This window comes from Musca autumnalis, unplaced genomic scaffold (genome assembly GCF_047663935.1).
Source record: "Musca autumnalis isolate F117 unplaced genomic scaffold, ASM4766393v1 scaffold_3, whole genome shotgun sequence".
Lineage (NCBI taxonomy): Eukaryota > Metazoa > Arthropoda > Insecta > Diptera > Muscidae > Musca > Musca autumnalis.
In genome coordinates this window covers 246,928,364-246,949,159 of record NW_027411866.1, presented here as the reverse complement: position 1 = coordinate 246,949,159, position 20,796 = coordinate 246,928,364, and the positions used below count along the sequence as shown (strand labels likewise).

The window sequence follows — 20,796 nt, the reverse complement described above, 5'->3', positions numbered from 1 at the left end:
AAGAAGTATGGACTTGCCCCTGAAAAAACGTTTACCATCGTAATGGAGGCAGTGAATGGAAGTTGCTTCAACAAAAATCAAAGTGATTCGATAGCAGGTCTTAAAGTGAACTTATCCGAAATTTTGTGTGGGGGGTACCGGATGGAGTGGACAAATATAGTCCATATTTGAACCTGATCTATATCTAGTAGATATATTAGGATGTGTAAAGTATGGACCAATTCGGCCACTCCCTTCAAGAGTTACCGTTTAAACAAATTTTCCGAACATTTTCTAACTTTTGTGGGGGATGTACCTGAGGGAGTGGACCGATATGGCTTATCTTCAAACTTAAACTATGTTTGGACAAAATATTACTAAAGCCAAATTTTGGACCGAATCGGAAGATCCGTTCGAGAGTTATCTTGCCCGCCAACCACCACACATGGTGTCATAGGGTTTTTTTGCACCTTTCAGGCTATTTTCTCAGAAAGTATGGATTTGCCCCTGATGAAACTTGTACCGTCGTATGGAGGGCAGTGAATACAAGTTGTTAAAACAAAAATCAAAGCGATTTGAGAGATGGCCCTAAACTTAATTTTCCGAAATTTTGTGTGGGAGGTACCTAGGACCTATTGAGACCATATTGGAACCTCATATTACTCTAGTAGAAAATGTACACTATACAAAGTGGGGACCAAATCTGTCACTCCCCTCAAGAGTTATCGTGCGCACAAACTTTCCGAACATTTTCGAACTTTTGTGGGGGAGGTACCGGAAGGAGTGGACCGATGTAGCTCATCTTCGAACTTAAACTAAGTTTGGGCAAAATATTACGAAAGCCAAAATTTGAACCGAATCGGTTATCCTTTCGAGAGTTATCGTGCGCTCCAGCCAGCAGGACAGACAGACAGACGGACGGCCGTGGCTAGATCGACTCCAAATTGTCTGAAACACATTTCGTCCAAACATACTTGGGGTCTAAAACCATTATTTCGATGAGGCACATTTTCATCGTATCAAAGTGTATATACCCTCCTTAGCCTAAAGGCTGAGGGTATAAAAATACACGCTTGAAACATTTTTTTTTTTCAAAATACAATCTTGAAAAAGATTTAAAAAAAAAATTCAGGTTTGAAAAAAAGTTTAAAAAATCCTCGCTTGATTTGTTTTTAAAAAGTCCACTTTATATTTGTTTTAATCCAAGCTTGAATATTTTTAAATCCACGTTGGATTTGAAAGCATTATTTTTGGTTTTTTATTTTATAACTTTATTTTTCCAATTTTTCGGCCATCGCACAGTGCGAAATATGGGAAGTTTAGAGGAACTTTAAAGAATTTTGCAAGTACATAAAATTAATTAAATTTTAATTGAATTCGTTAGCTAAGTACTCCACTGCAAATGACCCATACTCAGTTTGGCGATTTACTCCGCTAAACGACTTAAAAATGCACTTAAAGTTGCACTTTTGTTTCATATTTTTTTTTTTTCTAAAAAAATATAATTTGGATTCATTAAAAATAGCGTGGCGCGGACAAATGGTAAGTCAGTATGCCATGATTTATTTTTCTTAATATTTTACAAAACTATTATAATATTTTACTCTTATAAAAATGCAAAAACTCTTATTGTTTTCGTGCAATTTTAATCGGAAAAAATGCTTTTTTGAAGTTTTCAAAATATTTTTTTTTTATTTTCCGTGGATATTTCAAAAGTGATTCCCGTACATTCACGTTTTAAGATATATATGATCTGAAAGATTGGGGTCTCCTCTGTTCGAAAAGCCATAAAGCAGCTGCGGTAACGTGCGGTCTTCGGAGAAATTCAATTTTTTTTAAATGACTTCGGAAATTTCGTTTAATTGCATTTTCGAAAGTGGAATGTAAACGCGGCGATGAACGCCGTTGTTGACTGTGTTTTGAAGAAATGGACTCAATAATATTAACAAATGACGATTTCTGTTAAATTAAGAATCCTCTCGTAATTTTTAATAGTTTTGACCTGTAAATGTTAGTGATTTATATATAGTGCAACATTTTTGAATGCTGTGGTGCAAATAACAACATACGTTAAAAATAGTAATGCAGTGCCAACCTGAACTTGATCTGAGAGACATTATTAATAAAATTAATGGCTCAGACCTGCTTAATAGACCGATAAACATTATAGGTACATATGAAAACAAACAGTTATTGACATTTTACACCTTAATGGATGTGTAGGGTTGTGGGGCTTCACCCAGAAGTGGACCTATGTTGACAGCTTTTATGTGAGTAGGATTTTTATTCGCTAACATCTTAAAATTTACATTTGCATCAACATCTGTTGCAATTTTTGTCTTCAACATTTAAAATACCTAATATGAGGGAACCCGTCATTTGGGGGCTATACCAAAAACGCGTACCTACGATGTTAATATTTCGCACTGAGGTTTTATATCTACGAAGAACTTAAAATGCCAAAATACAACCAAATACGTTGGAAAATGTGTCTGTAACATTTAAAATATGTCCCATCGACCGGTACCGTTCAATGGGGTCTATACCAAAACGCGAACCTATATTGAAAATATTTTGTACATAAGTTTTCTATCCGCTGAAAACTCAATATACCAATTTGCAGCAAAATCGATTGAAAAATAAATGTAAAACGTAAAAACGACAGCCGCCGTTACATGAACGCTACGGGAAACCGCGGGCCTATGTGGCCCAATTTGAGCCCCACAATATCCACTAATATAAGAAACATTTTTGCAAAATTTTGGGAATCTACGCACTTTACTTTAAAAGTTATTAGTAAAGTTCCGCTAAAGTGCTCATATTTCGCACTGTGCATCTTCAAAAAGGTCTAAATTCACATTTGAAGTATTTTTTAAAATATCCACTTTGGTTTTTTTTTAATTTTTTTTAGTTTACATTTGAAATATATTTTTTTTTAATTACAATTTGATTTTTTTTTTAAAGAAAGGACTTTTGAAATTGTTTTTAAAAAATTAACAATTGAAATATTCTTTTGAAATTACTTTTAAAAATTCAAATTGAAATATGTTTAAAGAAAGATTTTTTTTAATTCACAATTTTGAAAAAAATTAAATTTGAAATAGTTTTTAAGAACAGAGTTTTGAATATTTTGAATATTTGAAAAAAAAAAATTATAAAAACCCACGCTTGGAATATTTTTAAAAAATCCTAGCTTGAATTGCTTTTAAAACTCCAATCTTGAAAATAATAATAATAATAATAATAATAATAATAATAATAATAATAATAATAATAATAATAATAATAATAATAATAATAATAATAATAATAATAATAATAATAACAATAATAATAATAATAATAATAATAATAATAATAATAATAATAATAATAATAATAATAATAATAATAATAATAATAATAATAATAATAATAATAATAATAATAATAATAATAATAATAATAATAATAATAATAAAAATAATAATAATAATAATAATAATAATAATAATAATAATAATAATAATAATAATAATAATAATAATAATAATAATAATAATAATAATAATAATAATAATAATAATAATAATAATAACAATAATTCACGCTTGAAAAAAATTATTACAAAAAAAAAAATGATTATAAAAATCCACGTTTGGAAAAAATTTTTAAAAAAAATCTACGCTTGAAAAACTTGTTTAAGAAAAAATGTAAAAAAAAATATAATATATTGAAAATATATTGAAAAAAGGTTAAAAATCCAATCTTAAAAACATGTTTACAAAATGAAAAAAATGTTTAAAAAACCCCGACTGTAAAAAAACGTTTAAAAAAATCCACGCTCGTTTAATAAAATCCACGCTTGAAAACCCATTTAATAAAATCCACGCTTAAAAAATGTTTAATAAAATCCACGCTAGAAAAATGCTTAAAAATTTTTCGCTGTAAAAATTATTTTAAAAGGATATATGTTTGTGGGTCGAAGAGTCAATGGGATTTTTTTTTTAAATGCACGCTTTTCTGTCGAACTGTCAACGGGTAAAAATTGTTAAAGAAACCCATGTCTGTCGCTTCAAATGTCAATGGGAAACATTTAAAAATCCACGCTTGTGGATCCAAAAGTCAATGGGAAAATTTACAACAATTCTCGCTTGAAAGTTTAATAGTTGGAAGAATATGTTCTTCCAACATTTTTTGCATTGAAATCCTTATTCTGTATTACCCTTTTCACACAAAGTATTATATATCAACTTTTAAGATAAATAAAAATCACTCATAGTCATTAGCAGCGACAGGCGCTCCACAGAATCAACCGATGAGAAATAATTCATCCTTATGTGTAAGTGATATGGTTTCGTTTTCTCAAACAATTTAACATTACCATTAAAAGTGATAATGTTCTTTAGCCAGACTGCAGTTGAAGTTGCAGCTGTTAGCCAAATAGACAAGTACTGACAGATTGCCGACATTCTCAACATGACAGTTGTTCTCAAGTACACAAACATATGTCTATGTTCTTTGAAGCTTCCTTTCCCAGCTTTATCACTCAATTGAATGTGTGATGCCGTAAATACCAGTTAGCAGTAAAGTTTTCAAGTTGTTGAATGCAGGAGCATCACAGCACACCAGCAACATCACGACCTGCTGCAGCAGCAGGAACAGCAACAGAAGTTGCTGCATTTGCTCGTTTTATTTGAATATGTTTTCAAATCACTCAGGCGAATTGATTAAGATAAATAGTTTTTGTGTGTGTATGTGTCTGCATGTGGGTGTATGTGTGAATTTGATTGAAAGCGAGAGAAAAGTTTTTGGTGACATTTGCTAAGTGTTCGAAGGATTTAATTAAATCCAAGCATCATAGAATTTGATATGTTATTTAAAGATGATGTGAACAGTATGTGAGTGTTGAAAGGTTTTTTGAAATTCAGAGGTAATGATGCATTCTAATTTGTATAAGTAGTTGGTTGTATTTTTTGTTGAATTTTCTTGGTATGTTAAAAATGCATTACGAAGAGAAGATATGATAATGAGGATTCAATTTAGCGTAAAATCACGATTTGTGTGCTAAAAATCGTTTATAATTAATTAAATTCAAGAATAAGTCGAACTAATGCTATATTCACTCAATCAACACATTTTGAGATAACTTGTTCGTAATTGGCCGAGGCTACTATGTACCTTTCAAAGACTGGTTTTGAGTGTGATAAAGTGAGGTACTACCTTATTCACTATACCTTGGCATTGACTTTCTACCCACAAATTAATAAAATTAAATTTATTTTGTCACCCAAAAATAACCTGCAGGACTACAATTTGTTGTTGTAACAGTACTTTGACGTTTATATGTTATTTTTCTCCTCACCCTGGCTCTGGGTCTATCTCCAGTTCTAGGTAGGTGGCAGTTTGTTGTGATGTTACCACAAATATAATGTTTGGCATGTCAGTTGAAATGGTGGAACCTGTTGTGCGAGCCTATGGCACATGCGGGCAGATGTTTTGCACGGTGTCATCGATCCTTGCCCTATAGGAATTCAGACGACTGCACCATCTCGAGCGAAGTTGAGCCAAAACCATTCTGGTTTGTCGTGGTAGCTGACACGAATCAGCTCCGAGGACCGCATTCATACGATAGTTGTTTATGGCATCTGAGACTGCACCCGTGTGAATGCTATTTAAATCTGCTTTATAGGGTTCTCCCTTTTAACGTTGGATCTCTCTTACTACATCAAAAGCATGCTATTGTGTCACTGTACTGGAAGAATCTTGGTCTCCTCATGTAGATGGTCCACTGAAGACATGAGGAGGTACCCTCTTACAGTTCCCAGGGTGCAATTCTGACATGTTTGAATATTTTGCTACCACGGACCATATTGGCTTACCTATCGCGTTATACGTGCCCAACAAGGTTTTTTATCTGCAACCAAGTTCTGCCGGCTATGGACTGAGGACCTTGTTCCTTCATCTCAGCTAAAAGCATATAGTTTTCATACGCGGCCGACATGAACATGCTGTCAAATGTGACAATTGAAAGTTTGGAATAGTCTGTGGTCGAAATGTTGCTGCCATCGACCATGACATCCAACTCTGTTCTCTCTATTGCCGTCCATGTGATAAACAGAGTGGTTTGGTGGCGAATACTTCCATATTCCTTGCGTGGAAAAAGACGGAAGGATCACTAAAATAGGACTTCAGCCTTTCACAAATGGCTTCAGGGAAGGCACCTAGCGTCAAGATCGTATATTCTTCCGCATCCTTTACAATCTCAATGCCGTCCGGACGGAAACGGAAAACAGGAGAGGTAGAAGTTAAACACCCCACCTTGGGGAATTCCCTGTTTCATTCTACTGGGGTTTGCACTTTTTGTTCCTGAATTCCATGTAGGACTGGCGACCACATATATAATTGATTATCCAACGTTTCAAACTTAGCCGGATAGTTGTCTGCTCGTTGTCCTCAAACAGCGTGGAGTGCTTAACTGTATCAAAGGATTTTAAAAAGTCAATCGTCTTCATCACTATTCTATCACACGACTTACTCTGGTTGAGTCCTCGATTAATATGCGTGGAGCCCTTTTGATCGGCAACGCGATAGTTATTTCTCGGTCAATATGATTTACCTTTGCTGGCATTCTTGCTTAGCTTCAGTAGGAGGACCACCCTGTCCATTTTTCAGACTTCGGGAGAGATGTTGCTAGCTAGCGACAGGTTGAGAACTTAGGTGAGATACTCGACTCCATATTCTCATCTAGCTGTTTGAGCATTTCGATGGAAATCCCATCAGGGCCTAATGCTTTAAATGGTTTAGCGTTCCTGCTGACATTCGCAACATCATCTATTGTAAATTGTGGTTGTTCATTCTCGGCGGGAAGATATCTAATGCGACGTAGTACTCGTCTCTTCGCCCTGTCACTCCCGGGATGTTCGACAAACTGTCGATTGCACTCCTATTCGGATCAAGCAGCTTAAAGTAGCTTATCTTCTTTCTTTTCAAGGATTGAGAGTGATTTAACCGTTTAACCGTTAACCAATGTTGCATCTCTTCACTTGATTTAACCACTTGTTCCGCTTATGCTCACCGACTTAACATCCAGTCTCAACTCCATGACTCTGAGGTCACTGAGCCCGACGAACCTCATTAGTTTAAGTTTGGCCTCATTTCGGATATTCGACCAGCAGGTATATGGCGTTCGGCTGCAGCAGTGATGATGTCTCGGAACGTCCTTTCTGCTACCCTATCGTTGGACCAATTAGCTTTCCCAGATTGATGAATGTGCGGCGTTCAGAGGTGATTAAATCGGGAAGTCAGCTTATGTGGAGATGGTCTGTTCCAAGAGAAACGACTGGTTGTCAGGTGATGTAATTTGTCAGACCAGATGACTCAGTGGTTATTTCTGCGAACTGTGACACTCTACGCTAATTATGGTAGGTGCGTCCTCATTGACCGTGCAAAACGTAGGGCTATAAATTTGTTCAGTCAGCCCTATACTCTTCTGGTCATTTCCGAGGACCGAATGCCACAACTTATGATGAGCATTAAAGTCCCCAAGACCGGACGGTTATTACCTTCCAAAAGCGGGTCGATCTTTGCATCTTTGCATGTCCGTCCCTCCGTCTCTTGTAATCACTCTACCATCCATAAAAATGGAGATATGACGAAGAAATTTTGGAAAGGTGCGGCGTCGTTTGTTTACAGGCAGGTCAAGTTCGATAATTGGTCCACTTTTTCTATGGCCCCCATATAACGGTACCACCAAATTTCAAGTATTTTGACGTTTTCAGTAACATTTTCAGACTGTATTAGCTATAATTTGACATTAAGGGTTCCTAGTGGCCAAGAAACTTATGTTCCAAAAATTATGGCCATGGGTCCATGTTTTGAAACTTCTCTATTACAATTTTTCAACATAGGTAAATGTTTAGGTATATCCCCCACATAACGGTACTTTTCGATAGGTGAAATTTTATATTTGAGGTTCTTCAACACCAAAAAGTTTTCACATAAGTCTACGTTTAGGTATATCACCCATATGGTAGCTCCCGATTTTAAGGCCTTTAACACCCGTTAAAGGCCTTCAAAAGTACAAGGCCGATATTACTGCCATACAGGAAATACGATGGATTGGGAAAGGCGTCACAACAACACCTAAAGGTGACGCACTGTATTATAGCTGCCATGGCGTAAAGCATGAGTTTGGTTGCGGATTCATAGTTAGTCGGAGACTAAAACATCTGGTATCCAGCTTCACCCCAGTTAATGAAAGACTTGCTGCAATTCGAATAAAAGCTAAATTCTTCAACATCAGTTTTATTTGCGCTCATGCTCCCACTGAAGAAAAGAACGAACAGACCAAAGATATATTTTATGACCGCTTAGAAGAAACATATGACCGTTGGCCTGCCCATGACATTAAAACTATTCTAGGTGATTTTAATGCCAAACTTGGAAAGGCGAATATCTTTGGCCCAACAGTCGGGAATTTCAGTCTCCACAGTGAAACATCTGACAATGGTATGAGGCTGATATACTTTGCAGCTGCAACAAACATGGTTGTTAGCAGTACCAGGTTTAACCATTTCGATATTCATAAGGGCACCTGGCTGTCTCCAGATCAAAGAACAAGTAATCAAATTGATCATGTTATGTTAGATGGAAGACATTCATCGAGCGTGTTGCATGAACGATCGTTCCGAGGCGCAAACATTGATTCGGACCACTACCTTGTTGCAGCAAAGGTACGTAACCGTCTAAACGTTGCAAATAAAGCACGAACAGACACAACGCGGAAGTTGGACATCGATAGGCTGCAAACACAATTGCTTAATGAGAGCACTCCTTGTCCCGATAACATAACAACACAATGACAAAATATTGTCCACTCCATACAAACAGCCGCAATATCCATACTTGGATACCAGAGACCTCCAGAAAGGAATTCATGGTATGACCAGGAGTGTCGTGCTGCTACCGAAGAGAAAAAATGCGGCATATAGAGCTACTTTACAATCAGTAGCAACGCGTAGCGCACGAGAGAGATATCGGGAGAAAATTAGAGAAGAGAAACGTCTTTTCCGCAAGAAAAAGAGAGAAATGGAAAAGCGGGAGCGTGAAAAAATCGAGATGTACAGGAGCCAGAATGAAGTCCGAAAATTCTACCAAAGAGTGAAACATCAAACAGATGGCTTTGGTACAGGCACATCCTCCTGTAGAGACCAGCAAGGTAATCTGGTAACAGATACAGATAGCGTACTCAGGATATGGAAGGAACATTTCTCTAATCTGCTGGTATCCAATAGTAGCGAAGACGATGATACGACAGATCCAATCCCAGAAGATGGTATAGAATATATACCGCCCGGCCAAGATGAGGTAAAAACAGCAATCAACCGGCTGAAGAACAATAAAGCAGCTAGAGCCGATGGCTTACCAGCCAAGCTGTTTAAAACCGGAGGCAACGCGCTGATAAGATTAGGTTAGTTAGCACCATCTGGCAGGAAGAACGCGTACCCGATGATTGGAACCGTCCACAAGAACTAACTGAAGGGACATATGTCTTCTCTCCATTGCCTATAAGATAGTGTCAGGGATATTGTGCGAACGACTAAAGCCAATGGTCAACGAAATAATTGGACCATACCAATGTGGCTTTAGACCTGGCAAGTCCACCATTGACCAGATATTTACCCTGGAGAAGACCCAAGAGATGCAGATCGACACATTACACCTTTTGTCTATTATAAAGCAACATTCGATAGTCCCCTCCGATCAAAGGTATTCCATGCAATGTCTAAATTTGGTATTCCCGCAAAGCTCATCCGGCTTTGTAAGATGACTTTAACTGATACTAGGCCCTCAGTTAAAATTGAAAAGAAGAATTGTATTGGCCAACAGATGCTACTATTAAGCAATTTACTAAGTAAGCAATTTAAAAACAAATCCACATCTCGTTAAACAAAAATGAGGATCTTAGCTACATTTTTTGGCCGAACTACCTTTAATTTATCACTTGAGGTTCCCAGTGGTCACAAAATATCTCCGCCAAAAATTGTCAATAGAGGTGCGTGCATGTTTTGATATAGCCCCCATATAATTGTACCTCCCGTTTTTCAGTATTTTGAGGATTTTAGCTACCTTATTAGACAGAATTTGGAAAGTGACGTTTGAGGCTCCCAGTTGTCACAAAACTACTCTACCAAAAATTGTGAACATACATATGTGCATTAGGCCGGGGCGATTTGTATGGAAGGAAAAAAGTGTTATCGGGCGCCTGGAGATTCTGATTTTTGGGATTGTACTGAGCAAAAAAGTCAACTAGACCCTATGTCTACGGTGAAAATCGAGCCCCCGGATTTTGACTTGAAGTTTTTTTTTCAAGGATTTTTGGATATTTTGGCATATAACAACCAAACCACTGAGATTTTCGATCCAACACAAAGACAACAATTGTTGCCAAGACAATAATAAAGAACTCTTTAGTACATTGCAAAAGCATTGGAACGCTCCTTCAGGTAGTTATGGCCTCGAGAAGGTTCACATTTTTCTGAAAATATCGATAAACGACACTGTGCTACAAAATGGAACTCAAAGTCAGTGGGTGGAAAATTTCTTTTGGAGATGAAAGCCCTTGGTGAGTGTACTGAGAACCCAAAAGGACATTTTCACCATAGGTCAAGTTTCCGAGATATTGCGTGATTAAAGGTTTAATTTTGGCCCCTTAATTTGTGATCAAATAGGTTTATATCTCTCTAAAGCGTTATTGTAGCTTCATTTTGACATGTCTTCAGTCAAATCAAATGGTAAATCTTTTTGTAGAATATTTCATCCCTCTAACTTAATTCCTTTCATGTCCTTTTCGTCCTTTATTTTTTTGAACCGCAGTCAAAGTACCACAAGGCAAGATTTTACAGCATCCAAATATTCTACAAAAATGTTGTTCAGAAGATTTTAGGTACGGTGCTCATTGATGACCAATCGATATTTCCCCGTTTTCATGGTCCTTTTGACATTTTACCGGTTTTTGTTCAGAAAACTATGTTTTGTTTTTATGATATTCGTTATTGGTCTGTGGTGCTTCTGAAATAGCTCTTGTAATGACGAACACGTTAATAACAAATTTTATTGGAGAACAGATCCAGTTATCTAAATTTTTTAACCGGATATTCTGATATCTAAACCGATTTTAGAACCGGTTTTAAGTAACAGATTAACCGAATAAGTATATCATTAGATCAATAACTGTCCTTATCATTTTCATTTTCCATAGCGCAAAATTATAAAATTTTCTATTTCTTATTTTTCCTACATTTTCCTACATTCTACAAAAGTATAATGTTTTTTGTTTTGTTCAATATTTATTTTGAAATGCTTCGTAACCAAAAAAGTTGTAATCAGCTACTTGCTGTCATTTGATTGACCATTTTTTTAGCTTTCTAATGATATACATATTCGGTTGATCGGTTACTTAAAACCCGTTCCAAAATCGGGTTTAATATCAGAATATCCGGTTCAAAAATTTAGATAACCGGATTTTTCCTCCAATAAAATATGTTATTAACGTGTTCGTCATTACAAGAGCTATTTATGGTAAGTATTTCAGAAGCACCACAGACCAACGACGAATATACATAAAAACAAAACATAGTTTTCTGAACAAAAACCGGTAAAATGTCAAAAAGGACCATGAAAACGGGGAAATATCGATTGCTCATCAATGAGCACCGTACCTAAAATCTTCTGAACAACATTTTTGTAGAATATTTGGATGCTGTAAAATCTTGCCTTGTGGTACTTTTACTGCGGTTCAAAAAATAAAGGACGAAAAGGACATGAAAGGAATTGAGTTAGAGGGATGAAATATTCTACAAAAAGATTCATCATTCGATTTGATTGAAGACATGTAATGCCAAAATTAAGCTACAATAACGCTTTAAAGAGATATAAAGCTATTTGATCACAAATTAAGGGGCCAAAATTAAACCATTAATCACGCAATATCTCGGAAACTTGACCTATGGTGAAAATTTCCTTTTGGGTTCTCAGTACACTCACCAAGGGCTTTCATCTCCAAAAGAAATTTTCCACCCACTGACTTTGAGTTCCATTTTGTAGCACAGTGTCGTTTATCGATACATGCTTATGCAATGTACTAGAGAGTTCTTTATTATTGTCTTGGCTACAATTGTTGTCGAGTTGGATCGAAAATCTCAGTGGTTTGGTTGTTATATGGCAAAATATCCAAAAATCCTTGAAAAAAAACTTCAAGTCAAAATCCGGGGGCTCGATTTTCACCGTAGACATATGGTCTAGTTGACTTTTTTGCTCAGTACAATCCCAAGAATCAGAAACTCCAGGCGCCCGTGATGGTGTTCAAATCGCCCCACTCTAATGTGCATGTCTCGGTATATCCCCCAAAGAACGGTACCTCCCGATTTTCAGTATTTTTAGGGTTTTTGCAAAATTTGTTGACCGAATTACCTGTAGTTTGAAGTTTAAGGTTCTCAGAGGTTACAAAACATCTCCAAAAAAAAAAACTGTCAACATAGGCCAGCGTTTTAGTATAGCCCCCATTAAAGGGTACCTCCCGATATTCGTTGGTTTTGGGGATTTTAGCTAAAATTGTTAACCGAACTAGCTTTAATTTGCTATTTCTCAGTAATCACAAAACGTATCCACCAATAATTGTCAACAACGGTCCATGTTTTGGTATTGCCCCCATATAACGGTATCTTCCTATTATAGGTATTTCGAAAATGTTAACTATTTTTTTAATGAACTACTTGTTATTTTTAATCCCAGTGGTCACAAAACTTCCCCACCAACAATTGTCAACATAGACCCCCATATAAAGGTTGCGCCCGATTGAAGAAATATTTTGATAAATTTTCTGACCTTATTTAGGCATTTAAAATTGTGGATAGGAAGGAAAATTAACAAATATGTATTTCATGATGGAGGGTATAAAAGTTCGGCCCGGCCGAACTTAACGCTCTTTTCCTTTTTTATATTGATTCAAATCAAGAGCAGATATTGTTTCCTCAACTCCCTACGGTAATCTTTAATTTTTTCTTAAATGCACTTTAGAAGTTGCTGAAGCTATAACAAGGAATGGTGTTTAAAATGAATTTAATTGTTTTCTATAGTCTCGCTTAGTATTCACTTAACAATATGCCAACTATGTAATGTTAGTATTTTTCTGCACATTTAATTCCGTCCATATTCTGTGCGCAGAAATGTCCAGTTGCATTTGTTTAAACATGATAAATGGATTTTATGATTCACAAAGTTGCATACATACTACGTACATACATACATTTGATCTTGTTGCATGATTTCAATAAACGTGCAATAGGGGGAAAAGGAGCAATAACGCTCCAAACACACATATTCCACTCTCCCACATTGTTGTACAATAATAACAATGGATTTTCTAAAGTGTGGTGTTTAACAATGAAAACAAATCAATTTACTTCAGTCTGGCAAGCATCGAACCAACGAACTTCACAAAACTTCAGTTGAAATGATTTTCATTCACCCACAACGAAAGCCAAATACGCATATATTTATGCTGCACGCTTCATTGGACTTGTATGTCAAAGCTGCATGGATGGGGTGGTGTTGGTTGGTTGGTTGGTAAGCTTTAGGGATAAACTGTGGCTACACTTGATGATGCATAACCGGAGCATAAAAAATTTAGTTTAGTGCTTCTTTTTATTTCTTCGCTGTTATAATATATGTATGCATGTGTGTGAGTGTGTTATTGAAACTATTTGAGAGGTTTTGAATACAAATGTATTTCAAAGTATTTCTTGAATAGCATAAAGATATAACCCCCCGAAGTGGACGAGTCATGACAGCTGAGGGACAGGATCAAGCAAAAAAGGAAAGGATTTCGTACTTATTGTTTGAAATGAAATTTAAAAATGATTTGAAACGTGTTGTTTACTTTCGCCAACAATCATTAATCATCGTCTTTGCTTTGCTTTTTATTTTTTGTGAATTTTTCGTGAGAGGGGCTTAGACGGGGTCTTTTGGGTGATGGATGAATAAATGGACGACAACAAGTTTATTCAATTTATGAATTATGAATGACTTATTTCTTTAGCATAGCTGAGGGGGAAGATATTTTTAACTTGATTTGAAGCATATTAAATGTGTCTTGTGTTGTGTTCTTTAAATTCTTTAAAATTAAGAGGAAATATTCATTCAAGAGAAAGATTCCCAATCAACGTGTGTAACGTAAGAAAATGATGTATCAATTGCTTTTTTCTTACCTGTTGTACATCAAAACATCGGGTTTCCACAGACGATGAGGCGGTATCCTTAAATCTCGAACTCCACCATAGTCGCTGGCGTTCCATCTTAGGTTCATGTCATTCCATTCCTAAAATGATAAAAAAATCGTTGGTAAGTTTGAACAACAAAAATTTTGTTTTTTCTGAACAAAAGATAGTCAGCTTATTATTTTAAGGGAAATATTCGTCGTAAGATTCCTTGTAAACTTTGCATATTATATAGGTCCTCATTTCAAAAAAAAAAAAAAAAATAAATAAATAAATAAAATAAACCGGTTTTGCGGGCGAATAAATACCCTCTGTGCAAAAAAGAAACGCAGATCACCAACAAAATCGGCGTACTTTCATCTCTCTATGAATAGAAGTCCAAAAAAATCTTCTAAAATATAAATGCGAATGGAGTCTGTTATAAACAGGAGCCACCTTACGATAGCCTCTTTTATGATTAGCTGTCCAAAAAGGGTTTCCATACGAGGGCTGCTTTCTGGCCTAGGCAAAACAGCATGTTGGCAGGCGCCATTAATTTTTTTGAAGTTTGACAGTTTTTAGCCTAAACGTACTAGGAACGGTTTGTCATACCACCATGTTTTGTGTTGTCTACAACGACATGAAAAAATCACTTAAAAAACAAATAAAAAAGTATCAGTTGGCTTTGCCGACAGAGGTATACCCTCGGCCTGTGTGAATTGAAACACTTTTTCCCAAAAAACTTATGTATTTTGGGACCCTTCAGAATGTTGGGCTTATGGATTAGGATAAAATCTCAAAAGTTTTGCGGGAGAGGTTCCTAAGGTAAGGACCAACAAAGCCCATTTTGGAAGTGTATCTTCGCATGGAAACATATCGCTGTAAACAGGGCTACTGTGAGAACCGGCGGTAAACATTTCCATAGGATTCGCACACAGACCCTTCACCGCACTTAAACAAAAATTTTGATGATTTGTGTATGGAACCCTAAGGAATAGACCGACAGGTCCCATTAGCTCCCATTATGAGAAATTGCGCTTACCATTTTAATATTTTTCGATATATTTCGATCTTTTGTGGGTGAGGTACCGGAAGGAGTGACTTACAAGCACCATCTTCGAATTTCATTAAATATTCAAAGAAATATTACGATATGCAACGGCCAACGCAATATTCGATTCGGGAGTTGTCGTGCGCACCAGCCACTACACATGCTGGCTGTAGGTTTTTTTTACAGTTTTCGGGTAATTTCCTCAAGAAGTATAGACTTGCCACTGAAAAACCTCGTACCATTGTAATAGGGGCCTTGAGTGCAACTTGTTGAAAAGAAAAATCAAGACAAGTAAGGAAGTATCAGTCAGCTGTGCTGACGGGGATATACCCTCAGGAACTGAAAAAATCACAATAATCACAAATTTGCTTTAAAATACATGGAATCTGCAGGTACTGTAATGTGGGGCAATACCAAATCTTTGACGTATACAAACAATTTTTAGGAAGCTAACTCCTGATTCATAGAGAATTCGAAATACATATTAAATAACGTTAAAATAAGTTTGGAAGAAATTTTTGAAAAAGTTCTAGAATTATCTTGCGCAATAACAATTGTAGTATGTAATGGCAGGGTTTTTGAAGCTTTTAGGCCATTATCTCAGGAAGTATGGACTTACTCCGAAAATATTGTACCGTTGTAAATGGGGTCAATAGGACAACTTACTGAAAAAAGAAACAAAACCAGAAATGTATGCGGAAGGTACCCGAAGGAGTGGAAAGATGTACACCATATTCTAACCTGTAGTGGAAATCTGTAACCAATTTTTTGAGTTACCGACAAAAACCGGTAAAATTAAACGCAAAATTATGAACGGTAGGGCTTAGCGACAATTTTATTTTGGTTGTTAACTAACCGGAAAATTTCGATAATTACCGAAATTATAAGCATATTTAAATTACCGATAGTTGTCGGTAGCTCGAATAATGTGTTAGAGAATTCCACTATTGATGCATGACTGAATGAAATAATACGATGTGCAAAGTCTTCACCAATCAGAAACTCCCTGCGAGATTTATCTTGCAGATTTGCCATTTTGGTTTGTGCCGTCAGGGTTTCTTGGAGTTTTTAGGCCAATACCTCAGGAAGTATGGACTTGCGCGGAAAAAAACATTGTACCGTCGTTAAGGGAGCCACAAGGACAACCTGCTGAAGAAGATTTCAAAACGATCCGCGAGGTGCTCTTTAACTTCACTTTATCCGAATTTTGTGTGGGAGGTACCTGAAGGAGTGGACCGATATAGTCCATATTCGAACCCTATCCAAGTTGCCGAATATCGTCCAAACATACTTGGGGTCTAAAATTGTTATTTCCATGAGCCTAAAGGCTAAGGGTATAAAAAATCAAGACGATTTGAGAGTAGGTCCTAACCTGCACTTTTCCGAAATTTGCTATGGGAGCTATTTGGTGTGGGACATATATACATAGTCTATATTCTAACCTGATATATGCCTCGTGGAAATATTACGATATCCAAAGTATGGACCAAAACGGTTACTGTCTTCGAGAGTTATTGTGCGACCATTTTAGCGTGCCATTTTAGTTTTGAACTATTGTGGGGGAGGTACCAAAAGGAGTGGACCGATAAGACCCATCTTAGAACTTGATGTAGCTTTGGCCAAAATATTACGATTGCCAAATATTTGATCAAATCGGTCGAATCGGCGCGCTCCATCCACAACGCATGGTGCCATTGCTGGTTTTGCAGCTTTCAGGCCATTTGCTCAGGAAGTATGGACTTGCCCCTAAACAAGTAAAAAAGTATCAGTCGACATTGCCGACAGCTCGGTTCGAGCTCTCCAGTCACTACATATGGTGCCATAGGGGGTTTTTACAACGTTCGGGCGTTTTTCTCAAGAAGTATGGACTTGCAAGCGAATGCAAGTTGCTTCAACAAAAATCAAAGTGATTCGACAGCAGGTCTTAAAATGAATTTATTCAAAATTTTGTGTGGGAGGTACCCGACGGAGTGGACAAATATAGTCCATATTCGCACCTGACCTATACCTGGTAGATATATTAGGATGTGTAAAGTATGGACCAAATCTGTCACTCCCATCAAGAGTTATCGTACGCACAATTTTTTCGAACATTTTTTAACTTTTGTGGGGGAGGTACCAGAAGGAGTGGACCGATATTGCTTATCTTCGAACTTATACTACGTTTACACAAAATATTACGAAGGCCACATTTTGGACCGAAACGGCAGATCCGTTCGAGAGTTATCTTACGCTGCAACCACTACACACGGTGTCATAGGGGTTCTTTTGCACCGTTCAGGCTATATTCTCAGGAAGTATGGACTTGCCCCTGATGAAACTTGTACCGTCGTATGGGGGCAGTGAATATAAGTTGCTACAACAAAAATCAAAGCGATTCGAGAGCAGGCCCTAAACTGAACTTTTCCGATACTTTGTGTGGGAGGTACCCGAAGGAGTGGACCGATTGAGTCCATATTGAAACCTTATCTAAGTCTGGTAGACATTTCACGATGTGCAAAGTATGGACCAAATTGGTTACTCCCTTCTAGAGTTGTCGTGCGTACAAATGTTCCGAACTTTTGTGGGGGAGGTACCTGGAGGAGTAGACCGATATGGCCCATCTTCGAATATAAAATTTGGACAAAATATTACGATAGCCAAATTTTTGACCAAATCGGCTCATCCGTTTGAGAGTTATCGTGCGCACCAGCTAGACAGACAGACGGACGGACATTTTAAATCAACTCCAAATTGTATGAAACATATTTTATTCAAACATACTTGGGGTCTAAAACCATTATTTCGATGAGGCACATTTTGCCCGTATGAAAGTGTATATACTAGGCACGGGCGAATTGAAAACCTTAATGGGCCCTTCGCGTTTCTGATTCCTGGGATTGAACTGAGCAAAAAAGTCCACTAGACCATAGGTCTACTGTAAAAATCGAGCCTCCCGATTTTGACTTTAAGTTTTTTATCCACGTTTTTTTGACATTTTGGCATATAACGGCCAAACCATTGAGATTTTCGATCCAACACAAAGACAAAAATTGTATCCAAGACAGAAATTAAGAACTCTCTAATTCATCTCAAAAGCATTGGAATGCTCCTTCAGGCGGTTTTGGCCTTCAGAAGGTGCAAACTTTTCGGAAAATTTCGATAAATGGCAAAAAAACACGTCTGCTCTGTTCTTTCTTTTAAAAGCAAAATATAAACAATAAACACTCTCTATCTCAAAAAATCGAGAGAACGAAAGAGAAGTCAAAACAAATAAGAACAACAATAATATTTCTTCCTTACAAAAATCAAAATAAGCACTCTCACTGTGTGCATAAATCAATTTGTAATGGCATCAACACACGAAATGAATACAACAATAGCTGAGTCACAGAATGAGTGTTTGAGTCAAACTGCGACTTTCGCGCCAAAAAGAGATCGAGAAATTGCACAAATCTCTCTGGTAGAGAATATATCAAAAACCCCTCGACTAGTTAACTCGGACTCTCCCTTTCGGTTTATTCAAATAATAGACAAAAGGTTCGAAAAGCAAACAGAAACAATAAAAAACATGATACGAGAAAGTGAAATAAAAATCCTCTCTGAAATAAATAAGAGAATAGATGATGTTGAAACAAAACTCTTAAATATATTAAACACACGCATACAAACAATAACTAATGAAATGAACGAGCGTATTTCCAAAATCGAGAATGATTGTGAAAACACCTTAAAAATGAAAAACGAAATAAAAATGATTAAGTCACAAATAGAAAAACAAGATAATTCGGCTGTCGCTTGTGATCTCAGAATAAATGGTGTACCATGCTATGAAAATGAAAACTTGCATGAAGTATTTAACAGAATATGCAATGCGTTAAATATAGACACTCCTCCTTACAATAGCATATACCGTAAAAAATCCCCTAAAAACCCTGACGGTACTATTATGTTGAAACTTTTAACTCCATTCGATAAAAACTTTATACTGAAATCTTTATCATATTTCCGGAAAACAAATAAATGTCAACTCAGTCTACGTCACATCGGTGACACTTCTAATGAAAATATATTTATAAACGAAAACTTAACTCCAGCAAATTTTAAAATATTGCAATCTGCTCTCAAGTTAAAGCGACAAAAACTTATTGCAACAGCTTTCTCCCTAAGAGGACTCATATATTTAAAGGCGAAGCCAAATGATGAACCTGTTCATATTGATGATATCAACATGTTGGCCAAATTTTTTCCTGACTCAACGCCCGGAAATCTCTAAATTATACATGTATTATAACTCCTCATTTATTTTTTATATTTACCATTCTGTAATTCGATGTTTTATTATATGTTATACATCTCACTATCTATTTGCTAATGAACAACCTTGTTTTTACCAACGAATTCGCTATTGCATTGCCCTGTCTTCATGTATAAATGGTATTAAATAATCTAAATCATGCGAGTTCCAATGAAAGCCTGAGGAACATGGTGAGAATTTTGTCTAAACAACACAATGGTCTTCATATCTGTCACATAAACTCGCCATTTATACCATGACGGATGCTAATGATCAGTTGCTATTTTTAAACGAAAACGTATTGAATTTATTTAACTCTTCCGTTCCACTACGAACAGTTAGAACGCCCAAAGGTACTAAGGCCTGCTTCAACACTCACTTGAGTGGTTTGATTGAAATGCGAGATATATCTTACAAGAGATGGAGAAGATTTAAGACCGATGCTTTGCATGAAGAATTCCGAAGGAAACGTAGGGAAGTAAATAAAGCTATTCGAATAGCCAAGGCCAGACACTTTGAGACCAAGTTTGGATCCGCTATAAACTCAAAAAGTAAATGGAATATAATCAAAGAAATTGGTATTGGTAAAAAGAATGATACACCCATAATGGAAAATCTAGACGAATTAAATGAAAAATTCGTGATATTACCTTCTAATGGACCAGATTTGCCCCCAATCACTGCACCTACCACAACATCAACGTTTCCTACAAATAATGAATTTGAATTTGGATGTATTTCCATGGCCGAAGTGATACATAACTGTCTGGCAATCAAATCTAACGCCGTTGGTTTGGACTATGTTCATCCCAAATTCTTAAAGATTCTACTACCAAAGATACTGCATTATATCACACACATTTTCAACACAATTCTTACTACGAGCCAATATCCAAGTGCCTGGAAACACGCTAAAATAATACCTGTACCCAAAGCCAAATCCACGGGCTGTTATCGCCCAATTGCGATATTACCATATCTTTCGAAAGTCTTTGAAAAAGTATTACATACTCAAATCTGCGAATTTCTTCACCAAAATAAGCTTTTGACAGATAAACAGTCGGGGTTTCGATCTAAGCATAGTTGTGTCACAGCCCTATTAGACGTTGCGGAAAGTATAAGGAGTAAAGTAGACAGCAACCATATAACGTTCCTTGTGTTACTAGATCACTCAAAGGCATTTGATTGTGTGGATCACGATATCTAGAGTCGTAAACTACGTGAACAATTTAATTTCTCTACCACTGCTGTCA

General features: G+C 36.4%; 1 protein-coding gene across 2 annotated transcripts in view; it reads right to left on the bottom strand.

Moving 5' to 3' along the window:
- Positions 1–20,796, bottom strand: part of nAChRalpha7 (nicotinic Acetylcholine Receptor alpha7) — a 460,381-nt gene that overhangs the window by 299,554 nt on the left and 140,031 nt on the right. For both annotated transcript variants that reach the window (XM_073977639.1, XM_073977640.1), the window contains exon 3: positions 14,229–14,338. In XM_073977639.1, coding sequence (XP_073833740.1) covers positions 14,229–14,338 — 110 coding nt within the window. The remainder of the gene's footprint in view (positions 1–14,228; positions 14,339–20,796) is intronic.